Here is a 19,932-nt window from a genome sequence, read left to right as displayed (position 1 = left end):
ATGTTGTTTGTTGAAACAGTGCCACCTGCTGACAGGATCAGGTTCTGTTTAACAGAGCGGCACAACGAGAGCGTTTGAAACGAAAACATATTTAAAAGCCATAATATTATTCTCTTCTTGTTTGTGAAATGAAGTGTTTTAAATCGTTTAAAAGATGAGGGGCTGTTGGCAAAACATTAAGCCCCCAAATGGCAACGCGACTGCTAATACAAGAACAACCTGCACGTTCGGGGCGCATGCGATCGGTTCTCTGCGCATGCTCTGTTTATATCTTTAGTTGAATGCCGTTACATTGCGATTGAGGTGAGGATCAAAGTGTAAAGATCACACAGTAATATTCATTTTATTTCCATCTGGATGGCGTGTGGCACGTGACAGTCATAGCTAAAAACTAATAATTTCGTGTTTGTCTGGGTTTTGATGAAATGTTGTCTGCACAAACGTGTCGTTCCTCGCACTGCATAGGGACAAGTGCTCAACTAATTAAAGAAATGCTTCATTTTATATCCTTCTGCGGAACAAATGTGTAGTCATCTTAATGTAGGGCTGTGCAGACCGCATGCTTTCGATTTCGCAGTACTATGACGTCATACTCTTCAGTCTGCGCAGATCTGCATTATAATTGCGCGTCGAGCACACCTGGCGTTGAAGCTGCGCACAGGCGGCGCTGCAGCGCCTCAGAGTTTGTCAGAATGGACCAATTACGGTTGTTTGTGTTTTCTGGAAATGTATTTAATAAAGATCGAATGGATTTCTATACGTGTGTCACGTTTAATAAGAGACAAAAAAAATGTTTTATGATTTAAACGCGAATAAGTTGTTTAGTTTGTTGGGTCATCGAGCGCCCCCTGCAGGGAGAAACATACGTTCAAAGGGAGTTATTTAAAAAAAAGTGATCTTATGAAGTTCTGACCCAAGTCCGTTGTGGTGAAGCTTATACAAGTAATATATGTGTCTCTGGACTGAGTGAGTCCGGATCCCGCGCCTCTGATTGGCTGACTTCAGTCCCCTCACATGACTCGAGGCGGCCGTAAACACAGCGGTCATGTGACTCGAGCCGGAGAGGAAGCGACAATCACGGCGATCATGTCTGAACGGACGCCGCTGCTTCATTACCGGCTCTCCGCCAGCGTCAATGAATCCGAGCAACGCGAGACCGTCACCGCAGGAGATGAGCGCGAGTACCGGAGCCCGGCGACGGTCCGGCGGAAAACCGCCGTCAAACAGCCGCCGAAACTCAACACGTTCTTCGGCGTGGTGATCCCGACACTGCTGTCAATGTTCAGTGTGGTTGTGTTCCTGAGAATAGGTGTGTGTTGCGTTGTGTGTTGAAGGAAAGAATAATACAATAATGATGTTAATGATAAACATGTTTAATGTTGTCGTGTTCCTGTCATAGGTGTGTGAGAGAGAGAGATAGAGAGAGAGAGGGAGAGGGAGAGGGAGAGAGAGAGAGAAAAAGGGAGGGAGAGAGAGAGAGAGAGAGAGAGAGAGAGAAAGAGAGAGCGAGTAAGGGAGAGAGATAGAGATAGAGAGAAAGAAAGGGAGGGAGAGAGAAAGGGAGGGAGAGAGAAAGGGAGAGAGAGAGAGAGACAGAGAGAGAAAGAAAGGGAGGGAGAGAGAAAGGGAGAGAGAGAGAGAGAGAAAGAGAAAGGGAGGGAGAGAGAGAGAGAGAGAGAGAGAGAGAGAGAGTAAAGATTATTGTCAGTGATTAATCTCTCTCTCTATCTATCTGTATGTGTATGTATGTGTGTGTGTGTGTGTGTGTGTGTGTGTTGTCAGTCTTTAAATTAACATGCCATCATCATGTGATCGTGATACTTTTATCGGTTTATTGCTTTAAACACTGTTCTGAGATCATACATTGTGTTATTTATAAGTTGATCACATTTACATTTAGGCATTTGGCAGACTTATATTCCTTTATCCTATAAATTTTACATGGATATTTACAATCCCCTGGAATCGAACCCACAACCTTGCGTTGTTAACACAATGCTCTTACCACTGAGCTACAGGAAAGCTCATTGATCATTAACACACACAGTTGTGTTTGTCTGGCTGTGATATTTTAATATGAGACAGTACATGTCTATTATGATTTGTGACCTCACTGTACCATGATAACATGCGCACACACACACACACACACACACACTTGTAATAACTGTTGTGTTTTTCTTTCATTGGCACATGGAGTTGATTTTCAAGTTATTCTGCTCTCATGAAACACACACACATGCTGATTTGTGTATAGACACACGTTGGAATTTTTTTTCAATGTTTCCACAATTTCAAATTTAAATTTATTTGTGCGTTTTCTTTTGTGTGTTTTAAGCTTTTTTGCTCAGTGAAAGCCAACTTGGGTAAGCAAGCATTGTGTATATCTGTTTGTGTCATGAAGTGATGGGCATGTCACAGATGTTGCATGTGAGGTCGTGTGCTCATGTGAAATATCATGTGTTAATCTTTCTCTGACTGCTTGTAAGGTGGTGTTGTGTTGTGTTTGATGTGGCTCTCTAGTTTTTTTAAGAAGCGAGTTGGACCCCATCGTCTTCTATTGTATGAACACAAACACCACTGAGACGTTTCTCAAAGTATCTTATTTTCTGTATTTAGTCATTTATCAAACGCTTTTATCCAAACAAACACATGAGGAGGATAAAGGATGAGAGAATATAACACTGTTTCTTTAAGAAGCTGAATCTGGTCTTTGATAAATTGATGTAAATGAACATTATTCACCACATTATTCTACTGCTGCCCTACAAACACACATATTTCCTTTTGGAAAAGATCAGTTCTGCTTTTCTCACAGTTGAGTGTGTAGATGCACATGCATGCAGAAGTGTGTGTGTTGTGTAACAGGTGTTGTGTTTGTGTTACAGGTTTTGTTGTGGGTCAGTGTGGTCTGTATCAGACTATATTGATGCTGCTGGTGGCGTATTTCATCATCAGTATGACGGTTCTGTCTGTGTGCGCCATCTCAACCAATGGAGCGCTGGACGCTGGAGGAGCGTACTGTATCCTCACACACACAATCTTTGTCAAATATGAAACTTCAGATAAGAATCTAATGCTTTATTATAGTGTTCACACAAACAGTTCCTCGTTTCATTTCCTTAGCTGTGTGTGTGTCTCCTCTGTTGTGTGTCTCTGCTGCTGTTGTGTGTGTTCAGATATGATCAGTCGTGCTTTGGGTCCAGAGTTTGGCGGCAGTATTGGGATTATGTTTTTTCTGGCTAATGTGTGCGGCAGCGCCCTCTTTGTGCTGGGGCTGGTGGAGGCCATTCTCGCCACCTTCGGTGCTCCTGAAGGTAGAGTGTGTAAAGAAATAATAATTTCAATATATTTCAACCCCAGTTTGCTTCATATTTTATTTTTATACTTTCTGTTCATTCGGCATCATTGGGATTACGGTGCGATGTCATTATGCTGGTGACTCACTTATATTTGTCTAACTGAGCGTTCACACAAGATATTCCCCTATAGTTTGACGCCTTTAAATTTTGTGTTTACTCGCTTCATTTGCGCGTGAAATTCACATCACAGCAGATGTGAGTTCTCGATGAGAAATGGCTGACATGGATTTCGTTAAGATTTATTAGATTGTCCGACCTCGTCACTCACTTTCTTCCAAGCAAGATCCTAATTCCTGTTTCGATAAAAGTAAGATGTATCGTACAGCTCCGGGTGTCCATATACAGCAACAATGATTTTGTCCTCCATTTATGTTTCGGATTTCTGCCTCTGCTCGCTATTTAATAATCACGTCACAACTAGAGCAAGCTCTTGATTGGTTAGTGCGGCACAAATATTCGGCATGTTCAAATTTTTCAATTCGAACAGTTCGCGCGTCAAGCACCCGAAGCGCACAATTCGAGCCGCCTCATTCGTGCAAATTTGGCCGCAGGATGTCTACCACGTCTTTGCATTGATTTAACAAGTAAATCACTTGTGCTTACCGCTTCATTTGCGTCTGGTGGGAACGCAGCATTAGAGTACGTTTACTTGATGAAAAACGAAATAGTTTCACCCTTGCATCATTTCAAAATCCAACGGCTGTTTTTACACATCCAATCGATTCGCAGTGAAAAACGCAAGCCACGCCCACTCGTTTTCTCATTCGACATTCCTTTTCACTCGGACATGCCTCAGAATACAGAAGTAAAAACGATTGCAACTTTCGGTTCACGGGGACTTCAATACACTTTGTCGGCCTGTATGTGTATTTATAGTTTGACGTCATCGTTTTTGGAGTTCAGAGTTTACACGGAGACGATAACGGTGTCGTTTTCAAAAACCTGCACTGTGAGACTCATTTTCCAACGTTTGAGTTTCAGTCTCCCAAAACGCAGTTGTCGTGAACATAAACTGCCAAAACGCATGCAAAATTTTCAGTTTGTCTGGTGTCAACGGCCTCTTAGTTAAATATAACTGTGACACGGTTTAACGTTGATTGTGTTTAACAAAATATCTGTGTTTGTGTGTCTGATCTCTGTCCGTCTCTCTCGCTCAGATGGATCGTCTGCCATCTCACGGTACGCGGTGTTGCCAGGGGGTTACTGGTGGTCCTTGCTTTACGGCACAGTGGTTTTACTGCTGTGTTTGTTTGTGTGTCTGATCGGAGCCGATATCTACGCTAAAGCCACCTTCATCATCTTCCTCATCGTCATGGCGGCGTTGAGCATCATTTTCATCAGTTTCTTCGCTGTCAAGCCTCACGTCATCAACCTTCCCAACCGGAACTCGTCCTTTGGTCCTACGGAAGCCAACTTCACCGGCTTTAAATTAGACACGCTGATGTCAAACCTGCAGGGTAAGTGACAGGCCGAGAGTGTGACGGACGGAGCGTGTCCTGCCTTTACTTCCTACTACTGGTTTGAGTTCTTCATCTGTGTGTGTTTAGCGGACTACACAGTGGACTACACTACAAATGTGATGATGACGTTTGCGACCGTGTTCGCCGTGATGTTTAACGGATGTACCGGGATCATGGCTGGATCCAACATGTCTGGTAAGGTTATGCTGATTTTTTTGGGTGATTTACTCTGCTCGTGTATGTGTGTGTTCGAGCTGATTGTTGAGATTAAATCTAATGAAGTGTGTGTGTGTGTCTGTCAGGTGATCTGAAGAACCCGAGCTACTCCATTCCTCGCGGCACCATCACTGCCGTCATCTTCACCTTCATCATCTACAACCTGCTGAGTTTACTGATCTCCTGCACCTGTGGCCGGTAACACACACACTTTACGTTTGGACATTCACACAAAAGAAGTAAACGACACAATCACACACACACAGACACAAGTGTTTGTTTGACTTTAGTAGTGAGGTTTATTTTCATAGACTCTATTATTACAGATAATCGTTTTATTTATTGCAGTAGGGTTAAAGGAGTATATGACTTTAAATAAATCAGTGGTGTCTCCGTGAGAAAGTCAAAGATCACAGTGGCAAGAAACCAAAACCTCAAAAACGAGGAAGCGGAGAAAAGATGTTGGGAAAAACCAAACTTAATCCATTTCTCCTCCGGCACATAAAAGGAAGTGTCCAAACAAAAACTAAAATTCCGTTATCGCTTATTACCTTTCCTTTGCATGTGTTTATGTGAGTCATTCTTCAGAGAAATACAGAAGAAGATATTTTGAGAAGTGTCTCAGTGGTTTCATGCTCATACAACGGAAGTCAATGGCGTTCAGTGTTGTTTGATGGTCAACTTTCTTCGGAATATCTTCTCTTGTCTTCGTTATTAAGACAGATTCTAAAGAAGGAACTCATGTTATGTTGTTTATTTGGCACAAAAAACGATGGCACACAACTGGTGGATGTGTATGTTTGACTATAGGCATGTCCTTAGCATGATAAAAAACTATGTATGTCTATGAAATGACCTCACCAGTGAGACTTGTGTGTGTGTTTAGGCAGGAGTGTTAAAGAGAAATGAATTGAAATGAATACATTTTGTATGTCAGTGTGTACAGTGGGTCACAGGACTGTGCGTGTGTGTGTGATAGACTTCTGCTGTATTTGTGCTGATCAATTTTCTCGAATTGCTCCACGTATATATGTGAACCTTTAAACACATGCACCTCACATGACCTGTCTTTGGAGAGAGACCGCATTAATGTGAGTGTGTGTGTGTGTGTGTGTGTGTGTGTGTATATGCAGTGTTTACTACACTCATGTGAGCCCTTCAACACATGCACCTCACATGACTTGATTGTGGAGAGAGACCACATTCATGTGTGTGTGTTTTTTCTTAAAGTTCATCCAAAAATGAAAGTTGTGTCTTCCAGAGGGTCAGTAAATGATCACAGAATATTCATGTGAGTAGATCACATTAGCTCATCCTTCAGATGTTTTTTCTTTTGATAGTTTTCTGTAAGCAGTGATGTGTGTGTGAGGTGACTTCACTGAAACAAAAGTGAAAGAAAAACGTTCACGTGAATCAGATAGTGATCATGTTCCCTAATTGAATCTTTTTCGGGAGTTTCCTGTTATAAAGTCAGACTTTCTGAATTAAATGTGAAGCGTTGTGTAAAATAGTGAACACTTACAATGGACTTCAGTTAAATGTTTTGAATGAGTCATTGCAGATTTCAGGAATCACTCTTGTGTCTCATTCTGGTGCATTTGACAGACGCTTTTTTCCAAAATGACCTTTAGTTCATTCAAGCTGTACATTTGATCGGTTTGTGTGATTCCTGCCAATCAAACTTGTGACGTGTGCTGCTACCACAGCATTGATTTAAAATGATCATTCAGATTAATAGATGATCTGCTTTACGTCTGATAAACATTGTTTCTGTGTAGGATAAAAAGTAAATAATGGTAATAATGGAGTTTTTATTGAGTGTATCAGCTCTGAGAGAGAGACATAGAGAGAGAGAGAGAGAGAGACAGAGAGAGAGAGACATAGAGACATAGAGAGAGAGACATAGAGAGAGAGACATAGAGAGAGAGACATAGAGAGAGAGACATAGAGAGAGAGACATAGAGAGAGAGAGAGAGAGAGAGAGTGAGAGAGAATGTGTGTGTGTGTGTGTGTGTGTATATGTGTGTTCATTATTGTCTCAGTGTTTAATGGTATTAGTTTAAATATGTCATTTGTCTTTTGTTCAGTTATCTGGAACCCACAGCACTCTCTCTCTCTCTCTCTCTCTCTCTCTCTCTCTCTCTCTCTCTCTCTCTCTCTCTCTGTCTCACTCTAGCGCTCGCTCGCTCTCTTTCTTTGTGTCTGGGGTGGATCACGTCATGCAGATCGTAGTATTAAGACATTATATTGTTTCTTGTTTTGTTTTAATCCCGCCTCTAACTGGGTGATAGCCAATGAGAGACTTTTGGGGAAGATAGTAGTAAATCACTGCTGGAGGGAGATGAACTTTAGACTTCTCTCTTTCTCTCGCTCTCTTTCTCTCTCTCTCTCTCTCTCTCTCTCTCTCTCTCTGAAAAGTGCTATAGAAAACATTTGAATATCTGAGAGAAATATTTAAATGAGCTGGAGTGAGACTCTAATACAGATATCTGTTGAAATTGTTTTGTTTTTTTTCTTCTCCGTGACACATTGAGATATCTTTATATCAGTAATAAACACTAAATAAATAGAGTATGCATAGATGGAGTGATAGAGACGCAGCGGTGAGGTGTGACCGGGGCTTGTTACTTATTGATTTTTTTAATGATACTGCTGGAGTGCTCCCACAGGAACTTGGTCTCAGCTGTTGCGTGTTTTATCACATGACATCTTTCCATCGGTGGTCACGGCTCATTGGCTTAACAGTGTCATCTCTGGACATCACACACTGGGTCTTATTTATCAGTCTAACATAGATCTGAACACAGAAATCATGTCATGTGATTCATGAAACATGCGCATGCTTCCAATCCCATCACAGCAATGATCGGACATTGATAAATGTGATGGCTGAAACAATCAGAGTTTAAATATCGCCCCTAGGGTTCACCATCATGAACGCAACTTTGTCAATGGAGAGTAAAACTTCACCTCGCAAGTAATAAAAATTATATCAACCTAAATGTTGTTATCGGTAGATAACATTGTACACTTATACAACATTATAACATTATACAATATACCGATATCATAAAAAATAGACATGTATTGGGCTATACCAATATCGTCGATAATTTATAGTGCATCCCTTAAACAAATATGGAAGAATATACTACAGTTTATAAATTCATTAATACTACCCTATAAAACTACAGTATTCTATGATTCATTACAGTGAACTATTGTAAATACTAAACTATACTACAGTAATTTTTCATGTGAACCCGCCTACATTTCTGTTGCAACATATGTTTGTTTCTAATTTTGAGTTTTAGAGGTTCTTGGTTCAAGTAAGCAGAACTTTCAAAATTTGATTACTGTAAAATTAAAGTTCTTAATAAGTCTTAGTGAGTGTTACTTAAATATTTCATTCATCCTTCTCATGAAATAGAAGTACACAAAAGTTGCATTAGTTGAGTTTTCAGTTTCTTTTCTAGTTATTTAGCCTTAGTATGCATAAATCAAACACCTTGACCTATGCAGCCAAAATGAGCAAGTAGACACTGATCTCAGAACTGGCACTTGCTCACTTGTGACGTCATATTTTTCCGGGAACACGTGACCTCTCACGTCCTTGGCACACGCAACACTCTTCTGAACAATGGTAAGCAGAGAAATATGTCAAACTCTCCTAAATATCCAAGATAAGTAATCATAAAACACAAAAAAGTCTTTAACTTTATTGAAAAACTCTTCAAATATTCATTTTTTTATTTACTGTCTTAATGCAGTCTAAAGCAAAACATGCTGGGAATTGGAAATCCTTTTCGAACAATTATGTCGGATTAACTTATAAATAAGTCAATTGAACAAGGAGCAAATGAATTTTTGTTGTTTTTAGTCAAATCTTCAAGGTAATCAAAAATAATCATTATAGTTTACTCAAAAGTAAAAAAATTATTTCAGGAAATTAAAATAATGAAGTAAGTAGCACTTTTTAAAAATAAAATGATGTTTATTTACTTAATCTGTTTGATTGTTTTGAGCATTCGGGTTTAAAGTGTTTCAGAAGTGTCATGTCACATTAAATCTACAAGATGACTTTCCTCTGGATGATTGTAGTCATGTTTTATTATCTCTGTGGGGACAGTCCATCGGCGTAATGAGTTTTATACTGTACAAACTGTATATTTTCTCCCCCAACCACTAATCGTAAAGATTGTAGAAATCTTTTAGCATTTTGAGATTTTCTAAATTGATCGTTCTGTACAATTTATAAGCTTTTGTGCGCGTGTGGACCTCAATTTTGGTTCCCACAGTGACAGATTCCCCATGTGGTGGTGTGCTTTCAGGTTTAGGTCCCCACTAACATATAACCTGGGTGTGTGTAAGAGAGAGAGAGAGAGAGAGAGAGAGAGAGAGAGACGCTGTTTTAGTGAAATAATTGTGTGTTCAGATGTGTGGTTGGTCTGTATAATAGTTAATAGATCTGAGAAGATGTTGTTAAAATCCCTCAGCCTGAAGAATGTGTGACACGTGTTTCAACCAGAGAGAGGAGACAACAAATATAAAGAAAGAAAATTACATTTGTCTTTATTGTTCTGAAATAAACATTACTGCAGAATATCATTTCCTTTTAGTTCTCCAGATGTTATTTGATCTCTCTCTCTCTCTCTCTCTCTCTCTCTCTCTGTTCTCAGAGTTCTCTTGCAGAAAGATTACAGTTTTCTCCGAGATATAAACGTCTGGGGTCCTCTCGTGACCATCGGTGTTTATTCCTCCACGCTGTCAGCTGCTATGAGCAATCTGATTGGTGCGTCCCGTATTCTGTACGCTCTGGCCCGGGACGATCTGTTCGGTGAGTGAACCCCACAAACATCCCGTCTGGAAATCCCATAATGCGCCCCATTAATATTTACAGTAACACTGTTCCTCTCTTGTGTTTATAATGCCGTGTCATTGTTTTAACACCTGTCAGGAACATACACCAATCATATTTCTTCCTTTAACTATATTCATTTATCATAGAACTAATGTAACAAAGCAAAACATCTCCATGATCCTAAAGCCAGCTTTCAGCAGGAGATTCAATCACATCTACAACAATTTCCGTCCATCATATGATCACTTTTTAACATGCTCATCACTTGTGTGTGTGTCAGGACGAGCTCTGTCTCCAGCTAAACGCACATCAGGCAGTGGGAACCCCTGGTCGTCTGTCCTCATCTCATGGTTTCTTGTGCAGGTGAGAGTTTTCAGCTGTCATCTGTGTGTCTGGGTTTATTTTTTTATTCATGTTTAGATTGCTTCATCTCATATACAGTCTGATGTTTTTAGTCAGATCCTCAGACGGCCCCGTGTTGCCCTTCAATGATTATAATGTTTTTATATCTCTCTCTCTCTTTCTCTCTCTCTCTCTCTCTCAGCTGGTTTTATTCGCAGGGAAGTTGAACACTATTGCAAGTATCGCCACTATATTCTTTTTGCTGGTGTATGCAGCTGTAGATCTGGCCTGTCTGGCGCTGGAGTGGGCGTCCGCCCCAAACTTCAGGTGAATTAAGACCTGTTATATTTGGTCATCTTTTCAATTCGCAAAAATTGATTCTATACTGAAGTCTTATTGTTCAGTCAAAGTCATCCATTTCAAAAACATTGTTATTTAATAAAATGTGTTTTAATGAAAAAACATGAATGTTTGCAAAATTATTATTTTTGTCTAGGAAACAAATTTCAGACATTTAAGAATACACCTGGATATTAAAGGTTTAAGATTTTAAGGTTTCTTAACGTTTGACCAGTGATGTTATTATTTTATTATTTTTATTGTTTTTTTGTTTTAGAACTGCTATGTAAGTCTAGTTTATTTTTCAGTTTTAAGTTATTTTATTTACTAATTTTATTTTCATCCAGTGTCTTTCAAAAAATATTTAAGCCTATTAGCGCTGTCAAGCGATTAATTGCAAAATGTTTGTGTTTACAAATATGCCTGTGGGCTGTGCGTATTCATAAACACAAAAAACATAAACACACATGTCTATATATTTATGAAATATCAAGATGTATTTATTTACATTTTTCAACAATTTAAATGATATACTGTATACATACTAATTCATTTTTATATTTCTCTTAAAAACAATGAATATTAATGTATATGTGTTTATAAAGACAAACTGAATATGCACAGTACACAGACATATATTAAGCAATTCTCACTATTAAGAAATCATTCACTTCAACTTTTCCCCAATTAATACTTCATTTGTTGCTTTTTAATAGTTTATAAGGTAGATGTTAGGTTAAAGTATTGGGTAGGATTAGGAATGTAGATTATGGTCATGTTGAATATGTGCTTTATTATCACTGACAAACAGCCAATATGAAGGCATCTAATAACACTAGTTAATAGTGAGGATTACGCCCTATATTGAAGTGTTACACAAATGTTTAATCGTCTGACAGCTTTATATAAAATTCTGACCTGTACTGATTTCAATTAACAGTAAATAAAAAAACTATATTGGTCCTGATGGTCACATGATCTCACTGCATTATTATGGCAATACAACTTTGTTTTGAATTGTACACTACACACAAGTATACACTGAGGGGTAAGAGCAGTATGCTTCTCAGAACACAAATACAGAGAAATAACACGGAACAAATAGTTTTTGTTGCCCTGTGAAGAGGTCAGAGGTCAAGGTTAAACCACTGAAATTGTTCCTGCTCTTCCTGTCTCGTGATTGGCTGAGAGTATGTTGTAGGCGGTGCCTCCCTGCCGCTGTGAATTCTCTGTCACTGTGTGGTGTTGTTGTTGTTGTGTTGTTTGTCATGTCTGCAGCGGCACGTCAGATTAAAAACCGTTTAATATTCACGTCCCTGGAGACGAGCGCGATTAGCATTGCTAATTAACTCCAAACACTCCAACTTTATCATGAACACAGGGGAGAGCCACGTGTGAACTTTGACCTGTTACCTTGTGCGACGCCTGTAAATGACTTGATCCTCTAATGAAGCAGGATGAGCTTTAAATGTGTCAGGGGTTGTGTGTGACCCCTCTGAACACACACACTGATGTTTGTCTCTCTGTATGTGTGTTCAGACCCACGTTCAGGTATTTCACGTGGCACACGTGTGTTCTGGGGATCATCGGCTGTGCCATCATGATGTTTCTCATCAACTCCATCTATGCGTCTGCCAGCATCGCCTTCATGATTCTCTTACTGCTGCTCATTCATTACCTGAGTCCTGTCAGCAGCTGGGGCTGCATCAGCCAGGCACTCATCTTCCACCAGGTACACACAAACACATACATATACACACACAAATATAAAAACAAACACATCTACATACACACACACATACATATACACGCACACACATATATATGTATACTGTATATACACACAATCATGTACAGTATACACACACATATAAACACAAAGAGAGTTTCAGCTTCAGGATTTATTTCAGTAAAGCTGCTGCTACAGTAACTTGAGTGTTTGTGTTCAGGTGCGTAAGTATCTGTTAATGCTGGACGTTCGTAAAGATCACGTGAAGTTCTGGAGACCTCAGGTGCTGATGATGGTGTCAAACCCCAGGTGCAGTGTGGGATTGATCACCTTCATCAATGACATCAAGAAGAGTGGACTCTATGTGCTGGCTCACGTGCAGCTGGGAGATCTGGGTAAGTGTGTGTGAGATGTCAATCTCTCTCACTCTCTCTTTTTCAATTTTTCTATTTCAAAAGTATTGACGATATAACAAAAGACATGCCACAAGTGCAAACACTAAAGTGAAACTAAAGTAACGTGCTAAGTAAAAGATAAAATAAAGAAGAAAGAAAGTATATGTAAATAAATGATGGTGTTTTGTGGGTTCTGTGTGAGATGATTGAGGATTTTGTTAGTGATTGATGCTTGATTTAAATAATATCTTTTGTGTTTGTTGTATTGTAATGAGATGTTTTGTAAACCTCTAGATGTTCTCCCGTGTGATCCGCTGCAGACTCAGTATGACTCGTGGTTGTCTCTGGTGGATCATTTGAATATTAAAGCGTTTGTGAATCTCACGCTGGCAGATTCCGTCAGACATGGAGTTCAACACCTGCTGTTCATATCAGGACTCGGTGAGCGAGAGACGACCGTCACACAAATATCACACACTTTTCACTTCTGTTCACTTCTTTACACCTTTTCAATTTATTCTGTGCCATGCAGGCGGTATGAGACCCAACACTCTGGTCCTGGGTTTCTATGACGACGCCCCGCCTCAGGACCGACTCCTGGACTCTACCCTGTCCATAGTCAAACCCACCGAAAACTCGGCTCAGGTGGACGACCCTGAAGACACAGACGACCCTCCTTTTCATTTCCCACCACTGAGAGGGGACAGAGGCGGGAAATACCTGGGCCCTCAAGAGTACGTCTGTGTAATCGCGGACGCCGTAAAGATGCTGAAGAACATCGCGCTAGCTCGATACTTCGGAGAGTTTGATCGGACTCAAGCTCTCACGGGTTCCGTGTTTGTGGACGTTTGGCCGGTGAATCTGCTGCGACCGGACAGCGCCGCCTACGTCGACACCTGCTCGCTTTTCTTGCTGCAGCTCGCCTGCATCCTGAACATGACCAGGGCGTGGCAGAAAGCCAGACTCCGCCTCTTTCTCTGCGTGGAGGCGGGCCGGAGCCTCAAGGGGACGGAACACAAGCTCGGACTCCTCCTGAAAGAGCTCAGGATGAAGGCGGAGATCCGGACGGTCCCCTGGGACGCTCAGGTTGCCCTTCACTGGCAGCGGCAGACGGGCTCGGAGAGTCACCGAGAGGAGGAGCCAGAAAGTGACGTGGGCGGAGTCGAGCCCGACACTGAGTACGCCAACAGTTTTCAGAGCAACACGTCGCGCGTGTCCGACGAGTATTTACAGGCGGTTAATAAGCTGATCCTGGACCAACCGCTCGGCCCGCCCGCCGTCCGCTTCCTGTATCTGCCACGCCCTCCCGCGGACACCAGCCGTTACCATGACTACCTGCATCAGTTAGAAGTGCTCACGCGTGACCTGGGCCCGACCCTGTTGATTCACGGGGTGACGCGGTCATCACCACCGACCTGTGAGCTTGACATCACGCGCTCAAGTCTGATAATCCACTCCTGACGATCAGAAAGTATAGAAAGAATTCATGACGGTACACGTTTACTTGTTTGCCTGCACTTCACACGCGCTACGGATCATGAGAAGTTTTCCGCATACTTTCACCTCTTTTCTGATTTCTATTTTCTTTCTTTATTTCTTCTTCCTTCCTCTCCGGTGGAAACTGAACCTCACGGTTTGGCTCACGGTCGGCGCTCTCAACGTTCCACTTCTTTTTCTACATCTTCTCTGTTTACACGTGTGAACGCTTCAGTACGATACCTTCATTTTTCTTTAAAGCTTGAATGTTTTAGGAAACTCCAGAAGTATTTTTCTTTTATGCTCCAGAAGAAGAAGAACTGATGTGTGTGTGTGTTTACTCCGATCAATAACGGTTGTCTTTCTAAAGTCTAAACTACTGCTGTGTTTTTATGCTGTTTTATTGACCAAAGTGCTTTGTGTTTGCATTGTGTGTGTCCACATGTGCCTTGCTTTACATTGTTCCTAACGAAAGAGCACAAACACACACACAACTGACAAACACTGCGATATACCTCCAGACGGACGGATGAAAAAACACTCTTTTGTGTGTTTGTGTTGTTTTTAAGATCAATTATTTTAAGCACTGTAAATGATTGTGTAAAAAATGAAATGGGCAAAGGATATAAATTAAAAAATATATAATGTTTGCTCACGGTGTGGTGTTTTTTACTTTGATTTAATGAAAGGTGTTTTTTTGTGTGCATGTGCGTGTGTGCTGGTAAGAGCTGAATGACATGTTTGAAAGTGAGAGAGAGAGAGAGAGAGAGTGAGAAAGTGAAAGAGAGAAGACAAAGAGAGAGTGAAAGAAAGAAAGATAGAGAGAGAGAGAAAGTGAAAGAGAGAGAGAGAGAGAGAGAAAGAGAGAAAGAGAGGGAGAAAGAAAGAAAGAAAGAAAGAAAGAAAGAAAGAAAGAAAGAAAGAAAGAAAGAAAGAAAGAAAGAAGAAAGAAAGAAAGAAAGAAAGAAAGAGGAAAGAAAGAAATAAAGAGAAATATAGAGAGAGGGAAAGATTGAAAGAGAGAGACGGAGACGGATAAATACATGGAGATAGTTTTAAAGATCTGGGACGTTAAACCTTAATCTCATAATGACAGATTCTCACACCTTAAAAGCACAGTTCACTAATAAAGGGTGTGTGTCTGTGTGTTGTGCATGTTTATACAAAAAATACACAAAAGTATACTGAATCTTGATCTTTTTCATTCTTACTTGAGGATTGATACGAGCTGTCGGTTATATTCTCTGTATCTGGCAGAAATACAGATACAGAAAGTATTCCAAGAGAAGTTAAATGATAATTTGATGACGGGACAGAAGATAAGTGTGTGTGAACAAACATTGTGTGTGTGTCCTTTAGCTAATACAGGATACATACTAATGAGGGATGACCATCAACTTACATGTGCCCCTCTGAAACCCACCATCACACACGCATATATCTGGTTTATTATCTCTCTCTCTCACTCTCTCTATCCCTCCCTCTCTCTCTCTCTCTCTCTCTCTCACTCTCTATCTCTCCCTCTCTCTCCCCCCCCCCTCTCTGGAGTGTCTTTTTCTGTCTGTATATGGGGTGCAGGGCTGTTGTTACCATAGCAACCACAAGCATTGGAGTTGCTACTGAAGAACGCGTCTCATTCTCTCTGTCTGTCTCGTATGTTTCTGTGTTCTTGTGCTCTACAGTCTTTTATTTAATGAGCGCCAGCAGAAGGACCTCAGGAAAGGAGGTCCGTGTCGTCTCTGTTTATCCAGCGAGGGGATTGTGGGATCTCAGAGTGCGCTGCAGCAGGATCTAATGGCCACCGGTGTCGTCGGATAGATGTTTTAAAGAAGCTTTATGGATGTGGAGGGTTAGTCATTGTGCTTGAGTCCTTGTGTGTGTGTGTGTGTCTGTGTGTGTTTGTGTGTGTTTAAAAACTACATGCCAAAATATTAGCAAGACATGAATTCTTAAGTGTTTGTGTATGTTCAGTGTACAGTGAACTATGACACACGGCCGTCATGTGTCCAGTCTCCCTGAGGCTAAAAACACAGAAGATGAGACGTGCTCCTCGTCCTCCATCTGTCCGCTGTGTCGTCATGGTTTCGATGTTCCTCTGATGCTGCCATGTTCTCACACGCTGTGTGGCCGCTGTCTGACCGGAGGTGCGCGGCTGGACCGATTCAAGGGTGGAGTTAAGGGCGTGTCCTCCGCCTCTCGTTCAATCTGTGCCGTTCTCTGTCCAAACTGTCGTCACGGCGTCGAGCTACCCTGCTTTGAATGGTCGTCTGCTGTGACCTGTCTGCCCTTTGACCCCACGGTGACCTGTGACCCTGAAGTGAAGGTGGAGACATTCATCGGTAACTTGCCTTAACAATTAACATAGATAAACAAATTAATTATATAATTGACAAATATTTTTATGTAATGTGTATTTTTAATCAACACTATAAAATAACCTGTAATTACAAAAAAAAAATTGATTTTCCACATAAAATATAATAAAAAAACAGAAACTGATTTTAATGTATTTTTTGAAATACGTTCCAAATCTGTAAAACAAAAAAAGACTACATTTTCAATAAAACACCGGGGGATTGTTTTTTACAGGGAAAGCTCTTCTTTACACAGTCCAGTTGCCGGAAAATTTCTATTTTTTTAAACAAGATTTCTTTTTTTACAGTTTATTTTTGAAATACAGTTAAAAACTTTAATTAGAAAAAAAGACAAGTATATATATATATATATATATATATATATATATTAAATATAATGTATATTTAAATGTTATATATATCCTTATATCCTATAATTTTACAGGGAATTTTTCAGTATATTACTGTTTTCCAGTTCCATCATTGTTTTGCCCTTTCATATTGTGTCTCATAACACCGGTACCTGTAAATAAATCTTTCTTATGGTACTCCATTATAATGAGCTAAAAAATACAAAATTTGAAATATTTCATAGTAAATATCTCTGTCTCTGTCTCTCTCTGTCTCACTCTCTCTCTCTCTCTGTCTCTCTGTCTCTCTCTCTCTCTCTCTCTCTCTCTCTCTCGCTCTGACCTGTAGATGGCAGTGTCGATCTTTCTGAGGAGGAAATGGAGCAATCTGTTTCAGGTAGGACCACCTTCAAGGGTTTCAAGCCTTTACATGTGTACTGCATACTGCAGAGAATGTACTGCTAACAGTATGTGAACAGTATGCCATGAGTCCCTTTCCCGTGGGCCGCTGTCTTTTAGGGATCAGGTACATCACACCTGTCTGTTATTCTCAAATAACCCAGAGACCTTCTTTAGCTGCTTCATCTGATGAGAGAAACTCTACAGGAAATCATTATGTTTCACTTTTAATTCGATGGAAGGTACACATTTATAATCTCACACATATACATCATTTTCAAGTGAAGCCCGTTGCATTATGGGAAACTGTTTTCTCTACAGAATGTGCTCTGTTGGACAGACTTGGTAAAGGAAAAAATTCTGTCAAGTCTTTTAAAATATTAATTTATTATTCATGTTATCTGTTAAGAGCTGAAATTGCTTTTTTGTGAAAAATTTACAAGAAATGCAAAATACAATGTATCAGGGAACAATTCCAACATATCTAAATGACTGAAAACAAGAAAGAATTTTATCAGTTATTAATATTAATACAATGCCAATTTTAAACACAGCAATGAATCATTTATGTATTTTATAGTTTTTTTTGCTCGGGCTGGTTGATATATATAATCTAAAAACGTGATGAGATTGAGTCGTTTATAAGGTGCATCTGTAAAATAAACACACGTTAAACATCATCACTATAAATATACTTTATTATCATGGAAAACCTGAAAAGGTATGAAGAACAGCGGTAGAATATGACCATTGGCATTTCCATGAACTGATCGCTCTTCTTGTGTTTCCCATATTGGCTGTTTCTGCGCAAGAGCGCCCTCTGCCTCTCGGATGTGGCAGCATTTAACCGTAATTCAGAGAGACACTGAGAGCATAAGAATGGCACGATATATCGTCATTTTAAAAGATTAAAATGAAAATATTTTGATAAAAGAATACGATGTTCTTGAATTATCCAAAAATGACCAAAAAAAAATCATTGACAGAATATTTATGTCAAATAAAAATGAAGAAATATTGGAAAAATAAGTTGCCATGACTGATATTCTCATACTCTGAAACATTTTTAAAAGATTGTTTGACAACACACAACTTTATTTCAATTAAAGTTTGTTTTTCTGTCGAGACACATCTGCCAGTAAAATGTTTCTAGTTAAAAAGCTTCATATTCTTGAGCTTAATATTACATTTTTTGATTCTTATTACCGATACAGATATAGTTTTCCATATAACATTTTTTTTACGTGTATTTTATTTAATTATAATATACTTCATTCATGTCTAATGATTGTCTAATGTCTAATTGATTAAGTTTAAATGGTTACGGCATTGAGATATTTTCCTGGTAAAACAATCAAATTTGTGTTAAACCGTTTTTGCCTTTTATCATATCATACCTTGTTGAATCAAAAGGAAATTGATGTGTTTCAGTGTTCAGTTACTTTGTTTCTAAAATAAAAAGTGTGAAGTCTCTCCTAACTTTGGAGGTGTGTGTGTGTGTGTGTGCTTGCGTGTGTGCATCTGTCCAGGTCTAGTGTTCACTCTCGATGGCTCTGACCCGACCCTTGACCTCTCAAACTCCTCTCTCACTTTGACCTTTACGGGTGGCACACTTTCAGCCGGTGACCGCAGCGCTCGTGAGTCGTGTCCGCTCCCTCAGGTGTGTGGAGGGGTGTCTATCTCCAGAGGACAGTACTACTGGGAGGTGGACGTCTGCAACAGCACCCTCTACAGGATAGGTCAGATATCTCCTGCTCTGTCTGTCATGTTATACAGGTGTACGTCAACATTTCGATCTATTAAATTCAAATGATGTAATATGAATGACCTTCATATTCTTTGTGTGTCTGTGTTCTCAGGTGTGATCTCATCATCTGATGGTCGTGGCTGGTGGCTGGAGAGGCGTGGCTCCTCGTGTCATGCTGTGTTTGATGGACGCCGTGAGCTCCTCCCCTCTGTGCCTCCTCAGCTGAAGACAGTTGGCGTGTTTCTGAATGTAGGCGGGGCTTCTTTAACTTTCCACAATTCTGTCACTCAAGAGTTTCTGGCTGCCATCCCCTCCCACTTCACCGTTCCCCTCCGTCCTGCTCTTCAGCTGGGTCAGGGAAAGCTGAAGCTCCGCCCCGGCCTGCCTCCACCCAATCACGTCTTTCTCGGTCATAACTCTGCCTATCGGGGTCCAGGAGGGGCGGGGAACGGGGCGCTGGAGGAGGGACGTGGCGTTTGGGTCGGTGAAGGCGGTGATAGAGAAGTTTGAGACTTCGTCAGGTGGCTCAGACTCAGATTCTGGTCTCATATCTAGTTTCTGCTCCAGCTCAACTCTTGGCTCGCTGTCGGAGCCGGTGGAGATGTCTGGGGGTGAAACGGCTCAGTAGACTTTGATAGATGTTCAGAAGAACAAACAAGAGGGTCAAAGACAAATTCTTTGGAACCAGAAAGTACATTTAATGTGTAACCGAGCGCTTTATTTATGAGCTAAAGCATTCCACTTCTCAGGTCACACCAAGACCAAAAAGAGATTAGAGACGGTCACAAACACATCTGAGGTGTTTAATGTTTCTTCTTCACGTCTGGAGCTTGAATGCACTGAGTTGCTTTTGTTGTAAAAGCGTCTGCCAAATGTAAAAATGTCAATCTTGCTCTAAAGTA

At 40.4% G+C, this 19,932-nt stretch overlaps 2 protein-coding genes across 2 annotated transcripts; both read left to right on the top strand.

Moving 5' to 3' along the window:
- Positions 1–999: 999 nt before the first annotated feature.
- On the top strand, positions 1,000–14,165 carry LOC130428231 (solute carrier family 12 member 9-like). The gene is made up of 13 exons (XM_056756083.1): positions 1,000–1,309; positions 2,889–3,023; positions 3,180–3,317; positions 4,520–4,819; positions 4,910–5,017; positions 5,125–5,236; positions 9,718–9,875; positions 10,180–10,262; positions 10,444–10,568; positions 12,120–12,312; positions 12,530–12,704; positions 12,999–13,145; positions 13,237–14,165. The coding sequence occupies exons 1-13, from the start codon at positions 1,015–1,017 to the stop codon at positions 14,163–14,165; spliced, it is 2,898 nt and encodes a 965-aa protein (XP_056612061.1). The 5' UTR covers positions 1,000–1,014.
- A 1,593-nt stretch (positions 14,166–15,758) lies between these two features.
- Positions 15,759–19,540, top strand: LOC130428230 (ret finger protein-like 4A). Its single transcript, XM_056756082.1, has 5 exons — positions 15,759–16,029; positions 16,152–16,519; positions 17,234–17,281; positions 18,813–19,022; positions 19,143–19,540. The coding sequence occupies exons 2-5, from the start codon at positions 16,165–16,167 to the stop codon at positions 19,538–19,540; spliced, it is 1,011 nt and encodes a 336-aa protein (XP_056612060.1). The 5' UTR covers positions 15,759–16,029; positions 16,152–16,164.
- Positions 19,541–19,932: the final 392 nt, after the last annotated feature.

Source organism: Triplophysa dalaica, chromosome 9 (assembly GCF_015846415.1).
Source record: "Triplophysa dalaica isolate WHDGS20190420 chromosome 9, ASM1584641v1, whole genome shotgun sequence".
In the NCBI taxonomy this organism is placed as follows: Eukaryota; Metazoa; Chordata; class Actinopteri; order Cypriniformes; family Nemacheilidae; genus Triplophysa; species Triplophysa dalaica.
The sequence above is the reverse complement of the archived record's forward strand: the minus strand, read 5'-3'. Positions and strand labels throughout refer to the sequence as shown.

Bases quoted from the DNA above. Each gene is read 5' to 3' on its own strand.
- LOC130428231 (XM_056756083.1), top strand. From the start codon at position 1,015: ATGACTCGAGGCGGCCGTAAACACAGCGGTCATGTGACTCGAGCCGGA. The intron at 10,263-10,443 runs GTGAGAGTTTTC...TCTCTCTCTCAG, and splicing joins TCTCATGGTTTCTTGTGCAG to CTGGTTTTATTCGCAGGGAA. The intron at 13,146-13,236 runs GTGAGCGAGAGA...TGTGCCATGCAG, and splicing joins GCTGTTCATATCAGGACTCG to GCGGTATGAGACCCAACACT.
- LOC130428230 (XM_056756082.1), top strand. From the start codon at position 16,165: ATGACACACGGCCGTCATGTGTCCAGTCTCCCTGAGGCTAAAAACACA. The intron at 16,520-17,233 runs GTAACTTGCCTT...TCTGACCTGTAG, and splicing joins GAAGGTGGAGACATTCATCG to ATGGCAGTGTCGATCTTTCT. The intron at 19,023-19,142 runs GTCAGATATCTC...CTGTGTTCTCAG, and splicing joins CAGCACCCTCTACAGGATAG to GTGTGATCTCATCATCTGAT.